The following is a 21,186-nucleotide window of genomic DNA, read 5'->3' as shown; positions in this document are numbered from 1 at the left end:
TCGGGTCATGATCTCGCGGTTTGTGAGGTTGAGCCCTGCGTCGGGCTCTGTGCTGACAGCTCAGAGCCTGGAGCCTGCTTCGGATTCTGTGTCTCCCTCTCTCTCTGCCCCTCCCCCACTTGTGCTCTGTCTCTCTCTGTCTATCAAACATAAATAAAATGTAAAAGAGCAGGTTTCCCTTCTAGTTTTGTATCTTATTTTAGTTCAGTCTCTTGCTGGCAACAGTTTTCGCCATCTCTAAATATTGTGACTCTTCTTACCGTTTATTTATTTATATTTGAGAGAGAGGGAGCACAAGCAGACAGAGACAGAGAAGGAGGCACAGAATCTGAAGGAGGCTCCAGGCTCCAAGCTGTCAGCACAGAGCCCAACATAGGGCTCGAACCCACGAAGTGTGGGATCATGACCTGAGCTGAAGTCGGACACTCAACCGACTAAGCCACCCAGGTGCCCCTAAATATTGTGACTCTTTCTGTTCAGTCCTGGGCTCAGTCTTCTCTCTGTTGCAAAGTCTTCGGGCATTCTCCTCCCACGCAGATACCACACAGGTGCGGACAACTCCCTAGATGTACATCTGTACCCCAGACACCTGCCCTGTGTGTCTCCCGTTCTTCAATTGGTATTTTCCCTGTTTGCGTCTGAGGCACCTTGACCTACAGACTTTCGTCCCCTGTGAATGGCATCTCCACTCATCCTGCCGCATAGACTAGAAACTTAGGAGTCATCCTGGACTCCTCCTTTTGTTTGATCCCTGCATCCAACCCATCATCAGGTCCTCCCAAGTGTATCTCCAGTCTTTCCCCTTCCCCGATTTCCACAGCACTCCTCTCAGTCTGAGCCATCATCACGTGTCACCTAGACTGTCACGGGAATCTCCTCACTGCCCCCCGCCCCTCACTTGGCTTCTTCCAATTCATTCTGTGCACAGCGGCAGGTCTCAGCTGCCCGGATGCAGTCATACACATGTTGCTGAGAACTGTTCAGTGGCTCCCCACTGCATTTAATCAAATGTCCCAGCCTCATGGGTCTGTATAAGCTCTGGGCGATCTGACACCTCCCACTTCTCAGTGTATCTAATTCCTGCCCTTGTTCCAGCCCCGTGGTTTCTTCCCTCCACTCATTCACATTTTGTCCTGCCTCCTATATGCTGTTCCTTTGGCCTGGAAAGTTCTTTGCCTTACTCCTAGATAGGCCCCTCCCTACCCATTCCTCACCGTTAGGCTTAAATGTACTTCCTTGATGAGACCTTCCCCATGACCTCGCCACTCTCTCTTATAACACCTTGTAGTACTTTTTATAGCTCTCAACACAATTTTTAGTATTACTTTCTGAGTTACTTAATACGTTAATATTTACTATTGGACCGGAAGCTCTATGAAGGTAGGGGCCGTGATGTTTTGTTTTGTTTCATTTTCATTCACCATCATAATACCCGGTTCCAACAAAGCATCCAGCACAGAAAATTTACTGTGTTGCCAAATTGCTTGGATATTGCAGGTGTACCTCCAACTTTGTGATGTGTTTAACCCCTCCAATCTCAGGCTTTTAAAAAGCGTTCTTCCCCTCGAATGGTGAAGCGCCCCCTGTAACACACACCAGCTATCTCAGAGTCGCTTCCGAAGCTTCTCTTTCCCCTCACCCAGGGCCTTCTAATGATCCTCTAGTCCATCCACTTCTTTCTTTTCTCCCATCGCTATGATGCGATTAGCCCTCCAGCCCCTCCCGTGCTACCGGCATCCTGTACCACGTTAACCTAAGCTACCGTTATTAACCATCTGAAAGTGGCATGCACTCCCCACGGGTCCAGCGGAGATGTATACATTCTCCTCTCTTCTCCTTCTGTGCTTGGTAGCCAGCTGGTCGTTTCTGAACACTTAGGCCTCTGCGTCATTCTCCCAATTTACATTCTTTTTTTTTTGTAATGTTTATTTATTTTTGAGAGTGAGAGAGAGGACGGATGAGCAGAGAGAGAGGGAGACACAGAATCCGAAGCAGGCTCCAGACTCTGAGCTGTCAGCACAGAGCCCGACGGGGGTGGGGGCTCAAACCCATGAACCGTGAGATCATCACCTGAGCTGAAGTCGAGGCCCAACCGACTGAGCCACCTGGGCACCCCCACAATTGACATTCTTTTAAAGCAGCTTTCCACCGATCTTTAGGTGAAGACAGTGCCTTAATTTGTATAAAAGTCTACAAAGTCTGGCCTTCCGTCTAACCAGCTTCATCCTATGGGAGGGCTACTGTCTCTCTGTCTTGCCATCACACTAGCCTTTTCTGAGTCACCTGTTTGCATATTTCTTTCCAGCACAGGGCTTTCTATGTGTCCTCTTCCTGGGAGGTTCCTCTCTGGGCCCTGTTCCCATCCCTTACATCTCCGATCGCTCCCTCAGGAAACATTTGCGGTTTCAGTAAACATTCCCTGACGCAGTAAGGCCCCGTTTCGTGGACACGCGCCCCTTCTGTGTCTCTCAGCGTAGACACTTCCTTTCCTGGTTTGTGTAATCACAGGATGGCCTCTCCACCAGACCCTGCATTTCTTGGGGGCAGGCTTCTCATTTACCCACCATTTTTCAGACTTTCCCCAGAACCTGGTAAATGTTCTTTGAATGAGTGAAGCAATGAATAGGCAATAAAGCTCACTCTCTAACCAGGCTTTTCCATGCCAGGTGCTCGTCATCTGCAGGGTGCCTCGTGTTCTCTCCGTGGCTCTATGCCAGTCTGTTTACCTGTTTCCTGTGGCTATCTGCTGTAAGTACTACAGTGCCACATGGACCAGTTTCGGCTGTTTAATCTAGTAGTATTTACTGAAGACATGTGCAAGTTACTGCAGATATCTGCGGTTACTAAGACAGAGACAGGGAACCCACCGTCGGGTAGTCTGTTTCTGCCCCGTTATTCTGTTCTTCTCTGGCGTGGACTAGGACACCTAGCCTCACCCAGGCTTCCCTGGGCACGCTTTGTAGTGTGCTCTCCTCTCCTCATTCCTCAGCAGACTCTTTTTTTTTTTTTTTAATTTGATAATGCATTCCAATATAATCCTTTTATTTGTTTTTAAATGTTTATTATTTTTGAGGGAGGGTGTGAGTGGGGGAGGGGTGGGGGAGGGGGAACAGAGGATCTGAATTGGGCTCTGCGCTGACAGGAGCGAGCCCAGTGTGGGACTCAAACTCAGGAACCATGAGATCATGACCTGAGCCAAAGTCAGACGCTCAATTGACTGAGTCACCCAGGTGCCCGTACTCCTCAGCAGACTTTTAAACATCTTAAACATGTGAGTTAAACAGATACATTAAACCAGATACAGTGGTTTTAATACAGATAATACAGAGACCAATTCAAAGAACTTGGGGTGGTTGATAATTTCACTAAATAGATTTTTTAAATGATCTGTTGCTCTGATTTTAAAACCTCCTTGGATTAGGTATAGAATTCTTAGACATAAAGCCAAAACACATGATCAATAAATTGCATTTTATATACAGCAAAACCTTTTGTACTTCAGAAGAAACTATGAAGAAACTTTTGACGAGAAAAGCCACAGACTGGGAGAAAATACTTATATGTCATATAAATTATGTCATGTCATATATATCATACATTATATTTGTAGACTTTGTAGAAAATAAGGGGAAATCCTGCTAAAGGATTTGTATTCAGAATATATAAAGAGTTCTTACAACTCAACAATAAGAGTACATACAGCCCAATTAAAAATAAACAAGGCATTTGAGCATCTGAAGTCTTCTTGAGCATCTGAGATCTTCTTACCAAAGAAGATCTATGAATGACTAGCAAGCACATTTATAAAATGCTTAACATCATAGCTCATTAGGAAAATGCAAGTGAAATCATAATGAAATGCATCACATACATTCCAAGGGCTATGACATAAAAGACAGACTGGAAAACCCCCATTAATTTACCAAACAACCTAGCAATTCTACTCCTACATATGTAACTAAGGGAAATGAAACCTTATATCTATGAAAAGACTTTTGTATGAAGGTCTGCAGAAGCATCTTCATAGAAGCATTATATGTAATAGTCAAAAGGTTGAAACCATGCAAATGTTCATAAACTTATGAAAGGATAGACAAAATGTGATGTAGCCCCACAATGGGATATTTTCCAGCAATAAAAGGAGATAAGCTACTGATAAACATTATAACATTCATAAACCTAAAAAACATTAATCTGAGTCAAAAAAGCCTGGCACAAAAGATCCTAATTTATATGATTCTTTAAAAAAAAATTTTTCTAACGTTTATTTATTATTGAGAGACAGAGAGAGACAGAGCATGAGCATGGGAGGGGCAGAGAGAGGAGGAGACGCAGAATGTGAAGCGGGTTCCAGGCTCCGAGCTGTCAGCACAGAGCCTGACGCGGGGCTTGAACTCACAAACTGCGAGATCATGACCTGAGCCAAAGTCAGACGCCCAGCCGACTGAGCCACCCAGGCACCCCTGTATGATTCTTTTTATATATAATTTTTAGAAAAGGCAGATCTACGGAGACGGATTATAGATTAGTGGTTGCCTGGGGGAGGTGGGGTCGGAGTGAGGAATGAGTGCAAACAGGCATGAGGAACTTGGTGAGATGAGATATTCTAAAACTGGATTGTAGTGATGGTCATACAACTTTGCAGGTTTATTAAAACAGTAATAAATTAACCTTTTCGAGGTACATTTCTGACCTGACAGCTTCTAATTCTATCTTTCTGAGCATAATCCTCAGTAACCTGTCCGTTGTCCATCCACCTAAGTGTGAGTCCCTCAGTGTGGCATTCAAGGCCCTCACTTAGTGTATAGTCAAGTTCTCCATTCATTGTAATCAGAAGATTTCTCAGTGGGTGTGCCCTCAAAGATCGAATTGTCAGAGTTTAAGATAGATCCTAATATTATTGTCACCTTGAGTTCCCTCAGAGCTGGGTCTGGCATCCTCCTGATGATTTCATAGCTTTCTATGTATCTCATTGGACACAGGACACTGAATTGTAATTAACTATTGCTGTAGTCCCCACTGACCAGTAAGCTTATCCCCAGAATTTAGGACAGGGCCTGCCACTAGTGATGTTCAGGAGATATTTATTGAATAGTTAAATGAATGAAGGAATAATGACAAAAAACTTCCTATCCTATGGACACTGATTGAATACGTGTAACCCATGTTTGTTCTCTGAGTGTGTTTTCTATTCTTCTATTAATGATCAGTCTCATTTTTTAAAATTGTTTTTAAGTTTATTTATTTTTGAGAGACAGAGAGAGTGAGTGGGGGAGGGACAGAGAGAGACAGAGAGAGAAAATCCCAAGCAGGCTGCATACTGTCAGCACAGAGCCCGATGTGGGGCTTGAACTCACAAACCGTGAGATCATGACCTGAGCCGAAACCAAGAGTCAGACGCTTAACTGACTGAGCCGCCCAGGTGCCCCATGCTCGATCTCATTTTAATTGGCACATTCTCTAGGTAATTTTTACAGCTTCAGTCAGTTCTTGATCTGTCCATACTTATGCAGATTAACACTTGAAGGGTAATTTCACAGGATCATCTGAATTTTACCACATTTAACCTAAAATTTAACTTGATGACAGTTGATGTGTAAATATACATAGCTGTACCTATCTATGCCATCTATCTATCTCCAGATTTTCATTTTTAAGATGTTGTAGGGGATAAGTGTAAATGAATTGTAAATATTTGCCACATCCCTTCTGGAACTGACTAGAACCTAGAAATTCTGTAATCCAAAAAGGATTAACCATTGTCTCTTATTCTGTTGGGATAGGAGAAACCACTCATTGTCATGGCTACTAAAGGCACATTGTTCCATATAAACCTGGGGGACTTTAAAGGTTGAGTTCTACATGTGAATGGTAAGGATATTTCTCAGGAAAAGCAATGAAAGGTCATTCAGGGGAGGAAAAGATACAGAGTATCTTAAAAAAAAAATGGATAAACTCTTCTTGGCAAACAGGGACCCCTGATAGACATTTGAAAACGAGATTTTTTTTCTAGATAGAAAGTTCAGTAAAGGATTAAAAACATATGGGGCATTTGTGTCTACTAAAGGTTGCATTTCAAACCAGTGATAAAAGGTGAATTATTTGGTAAATATTTTATGAAGAATTAGGTATCCATCTGGAAAAAAAAATAAAGTTAAGCTGTGCCTGAAGCTAATAGACCCCTCTGACCATCACCCCCACACAGGAAAGCATGGACATTTTTCTTCAAATGACTTTACAAATGGGGTATCTCTCAGTGCCACATAAAATTCAGAAGCTATAAGAAAAGATGGTAAGTTTCAGTTATATAAAAACATATTTGAGATTCTGCATATAAATAGCACTAAATAAAGGAAAAAGACAGACTAGAGAAAAACATTTGCAACTCCTATCTCAGACATAGGAAGAGCTTCTAAAATGCAATAAAAAACCCAAATCTAATGGAAAAGTGAACAAGTAATATTTTCAAAGAAAAAAAAGTACAGGTACTCTTAAGAATATGAAAACGGCACTCAGGTACACTTAGAATATGAAAAATACAGGAGCGCCTGGCTGGCTCTGCTGGTAGAGCATGTGACTGTTGATCTTGGGGTTGTAAGTTTGAGCACCATGTTGGGTGTAGAGGTTACTTAAAAGTATAGTCTTAAAAAAGCAAAGCAAAATGGTAATGAGATACCCTTTTAACCGACTAATTGGTAAAGCGTAAGCTGTTTGGTAACTGTGTATGGGAAACAGGCAATGTTGTAGACTGATGGTGGGAATGTAAGTTAGTAGCAACTCTATAGACATTTGATAATATTTATGAATCCTTGTTTTATCTGATTTATTTTGAGAGCTAGAGAGAGAACCAGTGGAGGAGGGGGAGAGAGAGAGAGGGACAGAGGATCTGAAGCAGGCTCTGCACTGACAGCAGAGAGCCTTACGTGGGGCTCAAACCCACGAGCTGTGAGATCATGACCTGAGCCGCAGTTGGATGCTCAACTGACTGAGCCACCCAGGAGTCCTATAAATCTTTAAAATGCATATACCCTGTGACTCAGTAATCCCATGTCTAGGAATTTTTAACCTACAGATGAAGGATACAGTACATGTACTAAACGTATGAGGTTATTCATTGTGACATTGTTTATAATAACAAAAGACTAGGTATGAACAGAGAACTGGGTAAAAACATTCTGATACATCCAACTAATGGAGAACTTCAAAGTTGTTGAAAAATAAGGCAGCTTTATATGAAAGAACCGTATATCAAAGTTATGGTGCAAAGTCAAGATAGAAAATTGCAGAGAACTATACTCATTGTGTAAAAGGGAACAAAGAAACAATACACATGCACACACACACACACACACACACACACCCATACATGTGTGTTCGAGACTGCACAGACTAGAGCAGGATATTCAAGAATTGGAAGCAGTCAGTGCCTTTAGGGAAAGAAACAGGACCACAGGGAGGGGTTTGGAGAAAGACATACTATTCACTTGTTTTTTTGTGAGGTTTCAATTTTCAATGTCTTACTCATTACTCAAAACTAAATACTTTATAAGCGTTTTTCCTTTGCATTAACAATTTCTTCTCTGCTTTCAAGGTTGACTGTCCTACCTTATTCCCATCTGCTGTTGTGTTGGGTTATTCCAGACATAGAGAGGGAGTTGTTACAGCTCATCTCTGGTTTTGTTTTCCAGGACTTTGTTGGCATTAGGATGTCATGTGGGAATAGCAGATGAACATGCTGAAGAAAAGGTGAAAAAAATGAAGCTGCCCAAGAAGTAAGTTGAACGTCTAAACAATATTAGCCTATGCATCAATTTAGTGCACACAAATAACTCTTTTTTTAATTGTATTTAAATCCAAGTTATCATATAGTGTAGTAACAGTTTCAGGAGTAGAATTTAGTGATTCATCACTTACATATAACACCCAGTGCTCATCTCAACAAGTGCCTGCCTAATGCCCATCCCCCATTTAGCCCATTCCCCCTACCCAGCAGCCCTCAGTTTATTCTCTGTATTTAAGAATCTCTTATGTTTTACCCCCCTTCCTGTTTTTATATTATTTTGGCTTCCCTTCCCCTATGTTCATCTGTTTGACTTCTTAAATTCCACATGAGTAAAATCATGTATCTGTCTTTCTCTGACTGACTTATTTCGCTTAGCATAATAGCCTCTAGTTCCTTCCATGTTATTGCAAATAGCAAGATTTCATTTTTTTAAATCACTGAGTAATATTCCATTGTATACATACCATATATACACATTGTTTTTAACCATTCACCAGATGATGGACATATGAGCTCTTTCCATAATTTAGCTATGGTTGATAGCTATAAACATTGGGGTGATGTGCCCCTTTGAATTAGCATTTAAAAATTTTTTTCTTTAATGTTTATTTGCTTTTGAGAGAGAGAGACAGACAGACAGACAGACAGAGTGCAAGCGGGGGAGGGAGGGGCAGAGAGAGAGACACAGAATCCGAAGCAGGTTCCAGGCTCTGAGCTGTCAGCACAGAGCCCAACATGGGGCTCGAGCCCATGAACTATAAGATCATGACCTGAGCTGAAGTCAGATGCCTAATCGACTGAGCCACCCAGAAGCCCCTTGAGTCAGCATTTTTGTATCCTCTGGATAAATACCAAGTAGTGCAATTTCTGGGTAGTAGGGTAGCTCTATTTTTAATTTTTTGAGGAACCTCCATGCTGTTTTCCAGAGTGGCCGCACCAGTTTATATTCCCACCAGCAGTGCAAAAATGTTCCCCTTTCAACTCAGCCTCACCCACATCTGTTGTTTCCTGAGTTGTTAAGTTTAGCCATTCTGACAGCATCCAGATAACTCCTGATGGATACCTGGGTGACTTCCTCAGTAAGGAAATAAAGCTCAGGAAATATTTGGGAGTATGTTATAAAAAGTATGTTATTTTCTCTGTGTGTAGGTGTGCGTGTATACACCTGTGCCTATATTCCTAACTGCTTATCTATGGTTTTCTACTTTCTACAAAAAATATTCGTATAATTTAACTTGGCTTTTACTAAAAGAATATATATTTTTTAAAATGTTTTTTAAGGTTTATTCATTTTTCAGAGACAGAGAGAAAGAGTGGGAGTGGAGGTGGGGCAGAAGGAGAGGGAGACACGGAATCTGAAACAGGCTCCAGGCTCTGAGCTGTCCGCACAGAGCCCGATGCGGGGCTCAAACTCATGGACTGTGAGATCATGACCTGAGCTGAAGTTGGATGCTTAACCGACTGTAACACCCAGATGCCCCACTAAAAGAATATATTTTAGGAATAGTTATAAAGTTGGCATTATTATCGACATTTTACGATGAGAATCTGAGACTATGAATGCTATAGGGGTGATTTTACCTGCTGGGCTACAGCCTCTATTCTGTGATCCTGTGTAACTTCTCAAAACCTCACCTTTCTCAGCTGCTAACAGATGATACCTTCTTCATAAGGATATTTGGGTATTAAATGAGGAAGTGTTAAAGAAATGATTGCTATATCCTGTTATTATTTTTGCTTAATTTCAGTTTCCAGGAGGTACACATTGTAGATAGGAGGTCTGGAAATGTGTTCAGCAATATCATGAAGATTAAAGCAAAGCAGCCACCCCGTAATCTCCATCAGTCACCCTGGCTTTGTGTTACCCCAGATAAACACAAAATCAAAATAGAAATAGTGTGGGAAGCCTGAGTGACTCAGTGGGTTAAGCATCTGACTCTTGATTTCTGCTCAGGTCGTGATCCCAGGGTGGTGGGATGGAGCCCGTGTTGTGCTCTACTCTGAGCTTGGAGCCTGCTTAAGGTGCTGTCTCTCTGCTTTTGCCCCTTTCCCCTGCTTGCACGCTCTCTTCCTTAAAGAAACGAACAAGCAAACAAACAAATAAATAAATTTTTTAAAAGGGGGATATAAAGAAGGAACATCAGGCGAGTCATTTTGCTGATGTCATGCTTGTACCCGGCATTTTAGAAACTAGGAGCATTGTAATAAACAAAGCCCCAGCCCTTATTGAGTGTACATTTACAGAAGTCTGTTCCTCTTCTGTTAGATTTATTCCTATGTGTCTCATCTATCTTAGATATTAAGGATTTCTTTCTTTTTGTTGTTGCACATGATGTCTAAATGATATTTTAAAAGATATCAATCTAGCAATATTACTAAATTTATTGTTAACAAATACCTCTGCAGATTCTTGGAGTTTTCCAGGTAATAATAATATTACCTGATATTGATGGCAGTTTGTTTTCTTCCTTTCCAATACGCCTACTGTTTTTCTTGTCTCATTGCATTGGCTATGTTGAATATCTCAGGTAATAGTAGCTTATAGTGTCTCATTCCTGAATCTTTAAACAAACAAAAAAAAAAACTTTGGGGTTTAAGTACCTTGTAGATTATTAATGGATCCCATTATTATTATTATTATTATTGTTTATTTGAGAGAAAGAGAGAGAGTGCTAGTGGGGAAGGAGCAGAGAGAGAGGGAGAGAGAATCCTAAGCAGGCTCAGCACTGTCAGTGCAGAGCCCGATGCAGGGGTGAATTCCGGGAACCATGATATCATGACCTGAGCCAGAATCAAGAGTCGGATGCTCAATTGACTGAGCCACTCAGGCACCCCTTATCCCTCCTTTTAATCAACAAATTAGACATTCATACAGAAATGAGAGCATCTTTGTGGAGGTTTCCACATTTTGCACCTTACTCCAAGAGACCCAGCAGGAATCTCACTCATCAGTTCAGATGGTAGGAGACAGACAGACCCCAAAGAAACCTTAGAACCTGATTAACAGGTGCAACTGCCCAGATCCCTCTTGTGGCTGTTTGGGCAAGAATTGGGTGAGTGCTGAACTGAGCAGACACTCACCCACCACAGAGAGCTTGCAGAAATCTAGCCCTTCGAAAGGGAGATTCCAATACACCATTGAAGAAGAAAGGAAAAGGAGGGGTGTCTGGGTGGCTCAGTTGGTTAAGCGGTTAAGTGTCCAACTGTGGCTCAGGTCATGATCTCATAGTTCATGAGTTCGAGCCCCATGTCAGGCTCTGTGCTGACAGCTCAGACCCTGGAGCCTGCTTTGGAGTCTATGTCTCCCTCTCTCTCTGCCTCTCCTCTACTCATGCTCTGTCTCTGTCTCTCTGCCTCTCTCTCTCTCTCTCAAAAATAAATAAACATTAAAATAAAAAGAAAGGAAAAAGGAGAAAATGAGTTTAGTCATGGTGAAGTGGTAGGAGAAATTTTCTGGACACTGCCCTACCTCCAAGAAGGTGCCTTTTGGGGCTGATTTATCTAGTGAAGGTGACCTGTCCCACAGGCAAAGAGGAAGATGATGAGAGAGGACCCAGCTTCCCCAGCTGGCAAGATGCAGCTTGAGATACCCATTTCTGTCCATCAGCACCCAGTGTACTAATGTGGGAGCTTAGTGGGTGGAAGCTTAGGGAGGATTTGGGGAAAGAGGAAGATAATATTTGCAGACATTGAATCTGGTCAGCAGAAAGTCCATCTAGAAGCCTTTGGGAATGACATGCCCTACCCCATCTCCCTACCCAGTCCATGGGCCTCCCCAGCTCACTAAGGGCTAAACCCATACTTCTCCCCCACTCCGCTGCCGGCTTTGTGTGTGTGTTCCCAGGTAACTCCAGGAGACAGGGAGTATGCTCAGAGAACAGGCCACACATGGTGGGCAAGGAAGTAACCATAAACTTGAAATATAACACTCCCCTCTGCAAATCAAAAAAAGAGGTTTCTAATTACCCGCCTGGCCAACTCTAAGAACCAGAGAAGACACAAGAGCTGGTTAAGAGGGTCTTGGCAATTTCAAATGCAAAAGCAAAAATGTATACCTATAAGCAACGTGAAAAATCAAGAAGTGTAGAGTCACAAAAGGAAAATAATTCTCCAGCAACCAAGCTCAAAGGCATAGAGTATTAGGATCTGATAAAGAATTTAAAGTAACCGCTGTGAAGAAATTCAACATGTTAAGAGGAAACTCAGAAAGACAATCCGGTGAAATCGGGAGTCAGGAGTAACGTTAATAAACAAAAGGAGATCTTTACCAAGGCAATTGAGATTCTAAAAAGAACTAAAGGGAAATACTAGACCTGAATAAGTCAGGGAATGAGATGAAGAATGCAGAGGAGAAAATCTGTCACAAGGCAGTCCAGGGGTAAGAAGGACACGTGGCTTGGAGGACATGAACATAGAATTAATATAGTTAGAAGAAGAGCGGGACCTGAGTTTAAAAAGAGTGAAGAAAGCCTAAAAGACCTCTCAGATTCTATCGGAAAAGCAAATATCTGAATGATCAGGCTCCAGAAGGAGAAGGGAAGGTGAAGGGGACAGAGTTTATTTAAAGAAATAATAGCCAAGAACTTCCCAAACCTGGAGAATGACTTGGATGTACAAGTCCACGAAACTAATAGCACGTGCTATTATCTGGGTGTAAAAAGACCTTCTCCAAGACACGTAAAAAAATTTTTTTTTAACGTTTATTCATTTTTGAGAGACAGAGCACCAGTGGGGGAGGGGCAGAGAGAGGGAGACACAGAATCCAAAGCAGGCTCCAGGCTCTGAGCTGTGAGCACAGAGCCCGGTACGGGGCTCGAACCCACGAACCGCGAGATCATGACCTGAGCTGAAGTCTGACGCCCGACCGACTGAGCCACCCAGGTGCCCCTCCAAGACACATCTTAATGAAACTCTCAAAAATCAACCATAAAGAAGGAATCTTGAAGCCAAGGAAAAAAGAAGGTAACTGACAAAGGAAGCCCCATTAGGCTACCTGCTGATTTCTCAACAGAAACTCTGACAGGCCAGGAGAGCATGGAATGATGTATTCAAAGCATTGAAAGATAAAAATTGCCAGCCAGGAATATGCTGTATGGCAAAGGTATCCTTCAGATACGAAAGAGAAACAAAGGCTTTCCCAGACAAAAGCTGAGGGAGTTTACTGTCTCTAGACTGGCGTTACAAGAGAGGCTGAAAGGAATTCTTTGTGCCGAAATGGGAAGACGCTATCCCAGAAACATAGGGTGTGAAAGCTCACAGCACGCTGGTCATGGGAAGGAACAGTCACACTTAGAGAACTGTAACTCTACATTCGGTTGGTGTGTTAACCACACAACCATGGTATGAAAGTCAAAGGAGACGAGTAATAAGAACTATAGCTGCTATAAATTGTTAACAAATGTACGACACAAAAGGAGATAAATTATAACATCAGTAATATGTAACGGAGAGTAAAGGTGGAGCCTTTTTAGGTGTTCAAAGATAAGTTGCTATCAGCCTAAAATGGACTGTTTTATCTGTAAGATGTTTTATTGTAATTCACAAGGTAACCACCAAGCAGAGACCTTGAGTGGATCCTCAAAAGACAAAGGGAAACAGAACATACCTCCGTGGAGTATAACCAATTACAGAAGTAGGCAGAAACAGAGCAGGGGGTGGGGGTGGGGGGGCGGGAAACAATGGAAATGCAAAAGGATCAGAAGGCAATGAATAAGATGGCATTAGTAAGTCCTTACATATCAATAATTACTCTAAATGTACATTGATTGAATTTACCCATCAAAAGGCCCAGAGTGGCTGAAGGGGGAAAAACGTAACTCCTACAGGCTGCCTACAAGAGACCCATTTCAGATTTAAGGATGCACACAGACTCAAGTGTCATTTGCATTACATGCTACATTTCCTCTTCGAAAATAGGCCATTTGAGTGTGAGTGTTTTCTGATACATAATACACACCATTTCACGAAAAATCCTTAAGGACTTCTGTAGAATGTGTGATTCATGGTAGTTCTTTTCTCCCTTTCTCCTTATTCCTCCGCAGAACAAACAAGCAGACAGCTGAAGAGTGTAACACATTATATTATCGTCAATTCTTAAATTCACAAATCTTTGTACATTTATTGTAAAGTGAAGCTCTGGACCCACTGCATAGTTTGATGAACATAGAGTCCATTTACTGTAGGAATAAAGAAAAAACACAGTAGAAGTAATCCACTCGGAGAGTTTATGATTGCCGATTTCTAATATGCCCGAGTAATTGAGATTTAGAAGCAAAACTATAGGTTTACTTTATATTTATTTAAAAAATTTTTAACTTTTTTTTATAGAAAGAGAGAGAGTGACAGAGTGGGAGTGGGAGGGGGACACAGAGAGAGGGAGACAGAATCTGAAGCAGGCTCCAGGCTCTGAGCTGTCAGCACAGAGCCCGATGTGGGGCTCAAACTCATGAACCATAAGATCATGACCTGAGCCGAAGTCGGATGCTTAACTGACTGAGCTACCCAGGTGCCCCCAAAGCTATAGGTTTAAGTGAAAAGAAAATCCTTGTCTAAATACCAATGCCATTTATTAAAACTTTTCTTTAGCACTCATGTGTGTTAATAAATCAGCACAGAACATAGGACCAGGAACTGGTTGTCTGACTGTATCACTGGGAATAATAGGTAATGTTGAATTATGAATTGGTAGTGTTTAGATTGTCTGAGAGGTCTTTAAATCCAGTGACAAATCCCCTCCATACCCCACTACCTTCTTACCACTAATGCTAATGAAGCCCCTGGCGGTGATGGGAAATGGAGGGGTAAGTGGTGTCTCAGGCATATTGAGCCGCATAAAAGGCTAAGAATGATAACCTAAGGCTAAGAATGCATATACATAGATACAAATGACGTTTTGAGATGAAGGCTTGGATGCTGAATGTGTGGACCCATGACATAGTACATGTACCAAATTCAGTTTGTGTAAATAGTTACTTAAGTGAAAGGCAGTGTTACAAATACCATTGGATTTTTTCTGTAATGGTGAGGCACTGTGGTCCCGAAAAAACAAAACCGGTTTATAGACTTCTTTTCTGTGTAAGGAGTCAATTTCACAAACCACAAATTAAAAAATGCACTAGCGTGCAATGTTCTTTATTTTCTCTGATCAGGTTTAATCTTGCATTCAAGCCCAATGGGCCTTGCACCAGAATGAAGCTTAGTATTAGAAACTTAATCCTAGTCTTTTCAGGGAAAACTCTGTTAAAATCATTGTTTTCTGTGTTTATTCTCACCTTTAAATTTTTGATTGAAAGGTCATATTCTCAAAGCGGTTTTTCTTGACATCTTAAAAAAGATAAAATAGTTCCCTATGTAAAATTGTACTTTTCCCCATGTCCCCTCTTCTACTTTATTTTTCCCCATAGCACTTACATCTTCTAACATACTATCGTTTTACACTTTGTTTCCTGCCTACTTGCATCCGAATATAATTCCTATAGACTTTTTTGTCCATATTGTTCAGTGATCTATCATTAGTTCCTGGAATAGGGCCTAAAACATCCTACCACCAAATGAATATTCGTTGTTGAATCTGAATTGAAGGTCTACCCTCCTCTTGCTCCCAGGACCACCTGTGTTTAGGACACTCACCCAATGGGGAGCGAACACTGGATCCATTGTCCACCTCATTTGACTGTGCTGCCAGGACTGATTTATGTCAAAGAAAACCAGAGCTGGACAGGAGTTAAAGCCATAAAGGCAAATTGTATTCAGGAACTTTTGCAAATAGGGAAGAGAGACCTATGTATGGAACTGGACTCCATTCTGAATACAACAGTGATAAGTGGGGATTTATAACCAAGGAGCAGCAGGGCTGCAGGTCAGTAGATAGAAAATTACTTAGGAAGACACATCAAGAAGGGGGATCCTGCAAGATGAACTTGATAGGATTCTTGCTGAAGGCAGACCAGGTGATGGGATAACAAGGTAGGGGATGAGGGATGCCATCCGATAGGAAGGTTGGAGGATTTTCCTTAAACTGATTGATCAGTAGGATTCTTGCTAAAATGGAACTAATTGGAACATGACAGAGCCCAAGGTCAGAGTCCTAGACAGAAAGAGGATTCAGAGGAGCCTGACTCGAGTTTGGTCTGAGTGTCTTTGTCTTTTGTCTTCATTCACCTCTGCTGGCATCTTATGGGGTGCCTGTTTTCTGCACTGGTCTTGGTAATGAGTCCACACAGTGGGTTTCTCCTTCTCATTTCTGTGAGTCCTCCAGGTCACTGCTCTTCTTTTTGCCTCTTCATTGCTAGAAACCTGAGAATATTCTCTCTGGCAACTTGGGGATTGCAGTCGGTTGGTGGAGGGAGGTGGGAGACTTGGCTGGCTGCCATATCTGTTTTTCTGTAGTCGTGCTGCACGATGAAGGGCTTGGGTGTGGGAGATTCTAGGACCTGGCCATCATCCTTGGTACGCTCTGGGAACAAGACAGAAGTTCACTTTGGCCGCGGGATCTACCTGGTCTCTTCCTGGGTGGGGGTTGGAGAACCCTGGCTTCCCTCTAAATCCTCCTGTTCTTCTAGGCTCTGTGGAACCTATTTGGGCAGGGCATAAGAAGTCTTTATCTGGTCTTCCTTCTGTCCCAAGGCATCTGGGCCTTGCTCTTTTGATACTCAAAAACCTAACTTGTACTGTCAGAAGGCCTTTATCTAAAAGACTATGGCCTCTGCAGTGAATTTTCAAAGTCTATTTTAAAAATCCAAACCAAGAATGGCTTTCTTTGGTCTCTCTCTTGAGATGACCCCTTCTTGGGGCACTGGATACCTTGTGGTTTTGTTTCAAAGGGGCTTTGGGGTAGGGGAAGGCCTTGGAGTAAAAAGAAATTGATAAAAGGGAGTTGGGTGGTGGGGGCAGGTCTCCAGGGCACTTCATCATATTACCTTTACTTAAAAACAAAGAAGTGAAGTAATAGAAGAAACATATCCCTTGTCCATTTCCCTCCTAATTTGTACATTGAAATTAATTCTCCTGTATTTGTGCTCTGGAGGAGTTTTGAATTCTCTTTCTGTTCTTTCTGTGAAAATGTCAGCCCAGGATGCATTTTTAGTAGATGTGCTTCCAGCAAAAACTTGTCCTGAATATCTCTGATGTGCAGTCATCTGAGATCTTCCCATTTGTTCCAAGGTACTTGAAGGGCGGATTTGGTTTTGAAATTTACACCTCACATCCACTGAACTTGGACATAATCTTTTCATGTTTACTGCGCATCTTTCACAGCATAATGACTTCCAAGCTTCATTTAACCTGATTCATCCTAAACAAGGAAGCTTGAGAGGTGGGAGAGGCTAGGAAAAAAAAAAAGGTTTTTCTCTTTAGTGTTTTTGGAATTCTGCCATGTTTTTGATGCCACCACTTTAATAATTGCCCCTTTAGTGATATTATACTGAGCACTTTATTCAGAGGCTCATTTAGAATACCTGCTTCAGAAAAATGCGGGTCAGGTGGGAATGAAGCCCAAAGTGAAATTGCTACTTCACATGACAACTCCTCAGCGGGGTCAAGTGCTGTCATTTTTTGTTTACATCTTCGATAATTTGGTGCAGATGACACTGGCAGTTTGCCAGTTTTGTTTCATTTTGTTTTATTTCTCCAGGCACAGGGGTGTTTTAGAAAAGAAACTGAAGCCCTATACACGTAGTTTATTAATCTCACTGTTTTTTTTTTTTAATTACTGGATTTTATGCCACGTCAAAATAAATTAACTGAGAGATAATAACTACAAAAGAATTTTGATACCTTGGAAGGTCAGTATATTGAATGTATTTATTTAATTCCATATATATTCCTCATCGGCTGCATTTCAGGATGATTGATGGAACAGGGACTTTGCATATAAAAGTAAAGGAAGTAAAACGATACCTACTAACCAGACTGCAGGAGAAAGAGATCTATTGACAGATGCTGGCAGAATTTTCCCAGGAAGGTCAAAAAGGGAGAATGTAACACATCAACATCTTTAACATGAGATATTTTGTATTTGATGCATATGATGATGTATTCTGAATTAATAGAATTACTATTGATACAACTTTTCCCTATTATTTGAGCTATGAAATTCTACTCCCCAAGAATTATAATGGTAATCTTTCTTTCCTTTCTTTCTTTTAAATTTCTGGAAATTAATCTGAAACTTTACTTGAAACCACTTAGTTTCCAGTTTACATGCAGTACAGGAAAAGCTTTGCTTTTTGTTCTTTTTCAACCACAAGAAGAGAATATTTCATATAAGCAGTTGGTTTATCTTTATGTACCTACTAAAATTACATTAATAAGGTGAAATGGACAGTATTTACCAAAGTTCATTTACGCTCCTTTAAAAACAATCCTATTTTTATATAATGATTCGATTCTTACTTTCTCAACATGTACTCCAAACGAAAATTGTTTTAAAAATCATTGTGATACTACTAATTCATATTGGTTAAGCATTCATGATGTCACCATTTTTGTTAAGTCTGTGAATTTCAAAAATATCTGTATTTATTTTTACTATAGGTGATTTGAAGTACAACAGTATGGAAATAAGGGTCAGGGGGAATGGGAGTCAGTAACTTTAATTTGGATAGGATTATTAGCCATTTAAAAGAATCACTTTATTATTATTTTTTAATGTTTATTTATTTTTAAGAGAGAAAGCATGCACAGGAAGGGCAGAGGGAGAGAGAGACAGACAGAGAATCTGAAGCAGGCTCCACATAGAGAGTCAGGTATCGCGAGATCATGACCTGAGCCAAAGTCGGATGCCTAACCGACTGAGCCATCCAGATGCCTCTAAAAGAATCTCTTGAAGCTTCAAATCCTTTCTTGCACAGGGTTATGAAGAAAAGTAAAATAAATTATAGTCTACATCTGAAAATGAGCATAAACCAATTATTGTGCCATGTTAAATCAACAGATGCAAATACATCTCCAAGGGTTTTCACTATGATCACAGATTGAAGCCAGTCTAGTAGATATTCCATGTAGGAAGAGGAAATTTTAGAAGATAAAGAGAAATGCTTATGTCACATATTATCCAGCTTTATACATTAGTAGAATTTATCTATAATTTTTCATATGGAAGGACCTCCTTCCCATCTTCCACCCTTCAAACATCCCTCCGCATTCCGTATGAGATATTGCTGGAAAGCCTACCATTAGAATTGGTTGTCAGGGGAAGGATTTTTTTCACTTCACATGCACATACCCCTCATTAAGATGGCTTAGGCTCTAATCGATTTTTCATAGATTAGTTTCCAAACTGTATCCGGTATGTCTCCTGTCTGACAGTTAGGAGGTCTCAGGGCCATTACAAAATGGGAGGAGAAAGACTTGTGTGCTGTTATGCTACCTCCTGCTGGGCGATGGTGGGGAAGCCAGGAGGAGGGTGTCAAGCAGAGGTGGGAAGACGGGGCGATAGAGAAGACTGAGTTCTTGATCACTGATTCTAACACTGCCTCCAGCTAGTCATGTTAAACTTGGAAATTAAACTGTGCTAGCTTGATCATATGTTGGTACTTGGAAAATAAACTCCGTTAGCTTGATCATCTGTTGGTACGTTGGAAATCTATTAGGAGCTCTTTCTTGAAGAAAATATTTTTTGAATGAGTGGCACCTGGCTGGCTCAGTCAGCCGAGCATGTGACTGTGGATCTCAGGGTTGTGAGCGCAAGCCCCTCGTTGAGTGTAGAGAAAATCTTTAAATGCACATATTTTCTGAAAAAAGAACTTGTATGTAGACTGTGCTTCTAGTTTACAGATTTATCTATTTATAACCAGAATTCTGTAACACACAATGATTTGTATGAGTGGTTAAAAAATCCCATGTGATTTCTTTATATTAAAAAAAGACAGGAAAAAAAAAATATTGTTAATTACCCAAACCTGCAGAGTGCTGATTTAAAACAGAATGAAATTTCTTGTCTATAATTATAGCTTGTGACTATAAATTGAATGACATAAGGCAGGAATTAACCTTAACTGTAACAATTGCCAGAACAATCTAATCCACTTAAACAAAACAAAACAAAATATTTCTCATACTTTTGTCTATAGATAAATGACTTATAAAATACTAGAGGTCTCCTAAGGAAATAGAAGTAACTAAGGCAAAGTCAACTGTATTCAACCTTAAAATTATTTATTGCTGTAACACATCAATTCATTCAACATATTTTTATTGAATGCTTACCATGTATCTGGTACTATTCTCCGTTTGACAGATAGTGAGGAATATGGCAGTCAAGCTCTCTGCTCCAAAGAAGGTTGCCTGCTAATTCTGAGAGCCATAGCCCAGAATACTTAAAAGAAAAACCATGACATAGTTTTATCTCAAAGAGCATTTTCTCATGTTCTAATAATTTTTTTTTTAACTTGGTATAGTTAGCTGGTTTTCTTTGTACAAAGGAGAATCTTTGAGATGAAGCCGCATGTACTGGGGTGCCTGGGTGCCTCGGTCTGTTAAGCATCCAACTTTGGCTCAGGTCATGATCTTGCAGTTCATGGGTTTGAGCCCCGCATGGGGCTCTGTGCTGACAGCTCAGATCCTGGAGCCTGCTTCCGATTCTGTGTCTGCTCTGTCTCTGCCCCTCCCCACTCATGCTCTGTGTCTCCCTCTCAAAGATACACAAACATTAAATAAAAATGATGCATGTACTTTATATTCAGTATATAAAGTTAATTCTTGCAAACACTACAGATCTTCAAAAGGCTGCTTATCTGCCATGCCCTGTTTCAAATATAAAGACAGTTAGAAAAATGGATTAGAAACAGATCTTGACCTCAAGGCATAGTTGATTATAGGGAATAGAACAATGACAGAAGAATGGCAGGGAGGCAGCTATAAAATAGGCTTTGTTCAAATCTCAGTAGTTAAAAAAGAGAATGAGGCAGCTGTGTGTGTGTTTGTACAAAGAAGTAGGGCAGTATTATTGCCCTAATACGTGCATGTTTAAATTTTTATATTTTCAATTTTATATTTCTTCTGAAACATGAAAACTTATGCTCGTTTTAGTACTTTCTTTCCATTTCAGAGTATGGAAGTAGTCTCTGATAAGAATTCCCTAAAATCCAGGCCTTCCTAATATTTTAGATGATTATGCACCTGGGATTTCCTACTCTCTGTCTTATCCAGAGGCTTCCTAAATTATATAACCAGGGAAGTCAAAAAGGGGGAATGAATTCATAAATGCATTAAAATCTCCCTATGCAATAATGAGCAGCTAGTATCTGAAAGGACCCACAGGTTTATTAAATAAATATATGAATTTACTATAACATTTGAAAATTGAAGAAAATATAAACGGGAAGAGAAATCTATCACATGTTTTCATTGGTAACCAGTATTTTCGTTAATACTATAAAAAAGCCTCAAATATTGGGAACTCA

The 21,186-nt window shown here is 40.8% G+C and overlaps 1 protein-coding gene across 1 annotated transcript in view; it reads left to right on the top strand.

Annotated features, from left to right (window-relative positions):
• RYR2 (ryanodine receptor 2) overlaps positions 1–21,186 on the top strand; it is a 765,551-nt gene that overhangs the window by 449,591 nt on the left and 294,774 nt on the right. The window contains exon 25 of the mRNA XM_042907783.1: positions 7,689–7,772. Coding sequence (XP_042763717.1) covers positions 7,689–7,772 — 84 coding nt within the window. The remainder of the gene's footprint in view (positions 1–7,688; positions 7,773–21,186) is intronic.

The sequence above is a fragment of the Panthera leo genome, chromosome D2 (assembly GCF_018350215.1).
Source record: "Panthera leo isolate Ple1 chromosome D2, P.leo_Ple1_pat1.1, whole genome shotgun sequence".
Taxonomy (NCBI): Eukaryota; Metazoa; Chordata; class Mammalia; order Carnivora; family Felidae; genus Panthera; species Panthera leo.
Note: the sequence above shows the minus strand (reverse complement) of the source record. Positions and strands in the feature narration are given on the sequence as shown.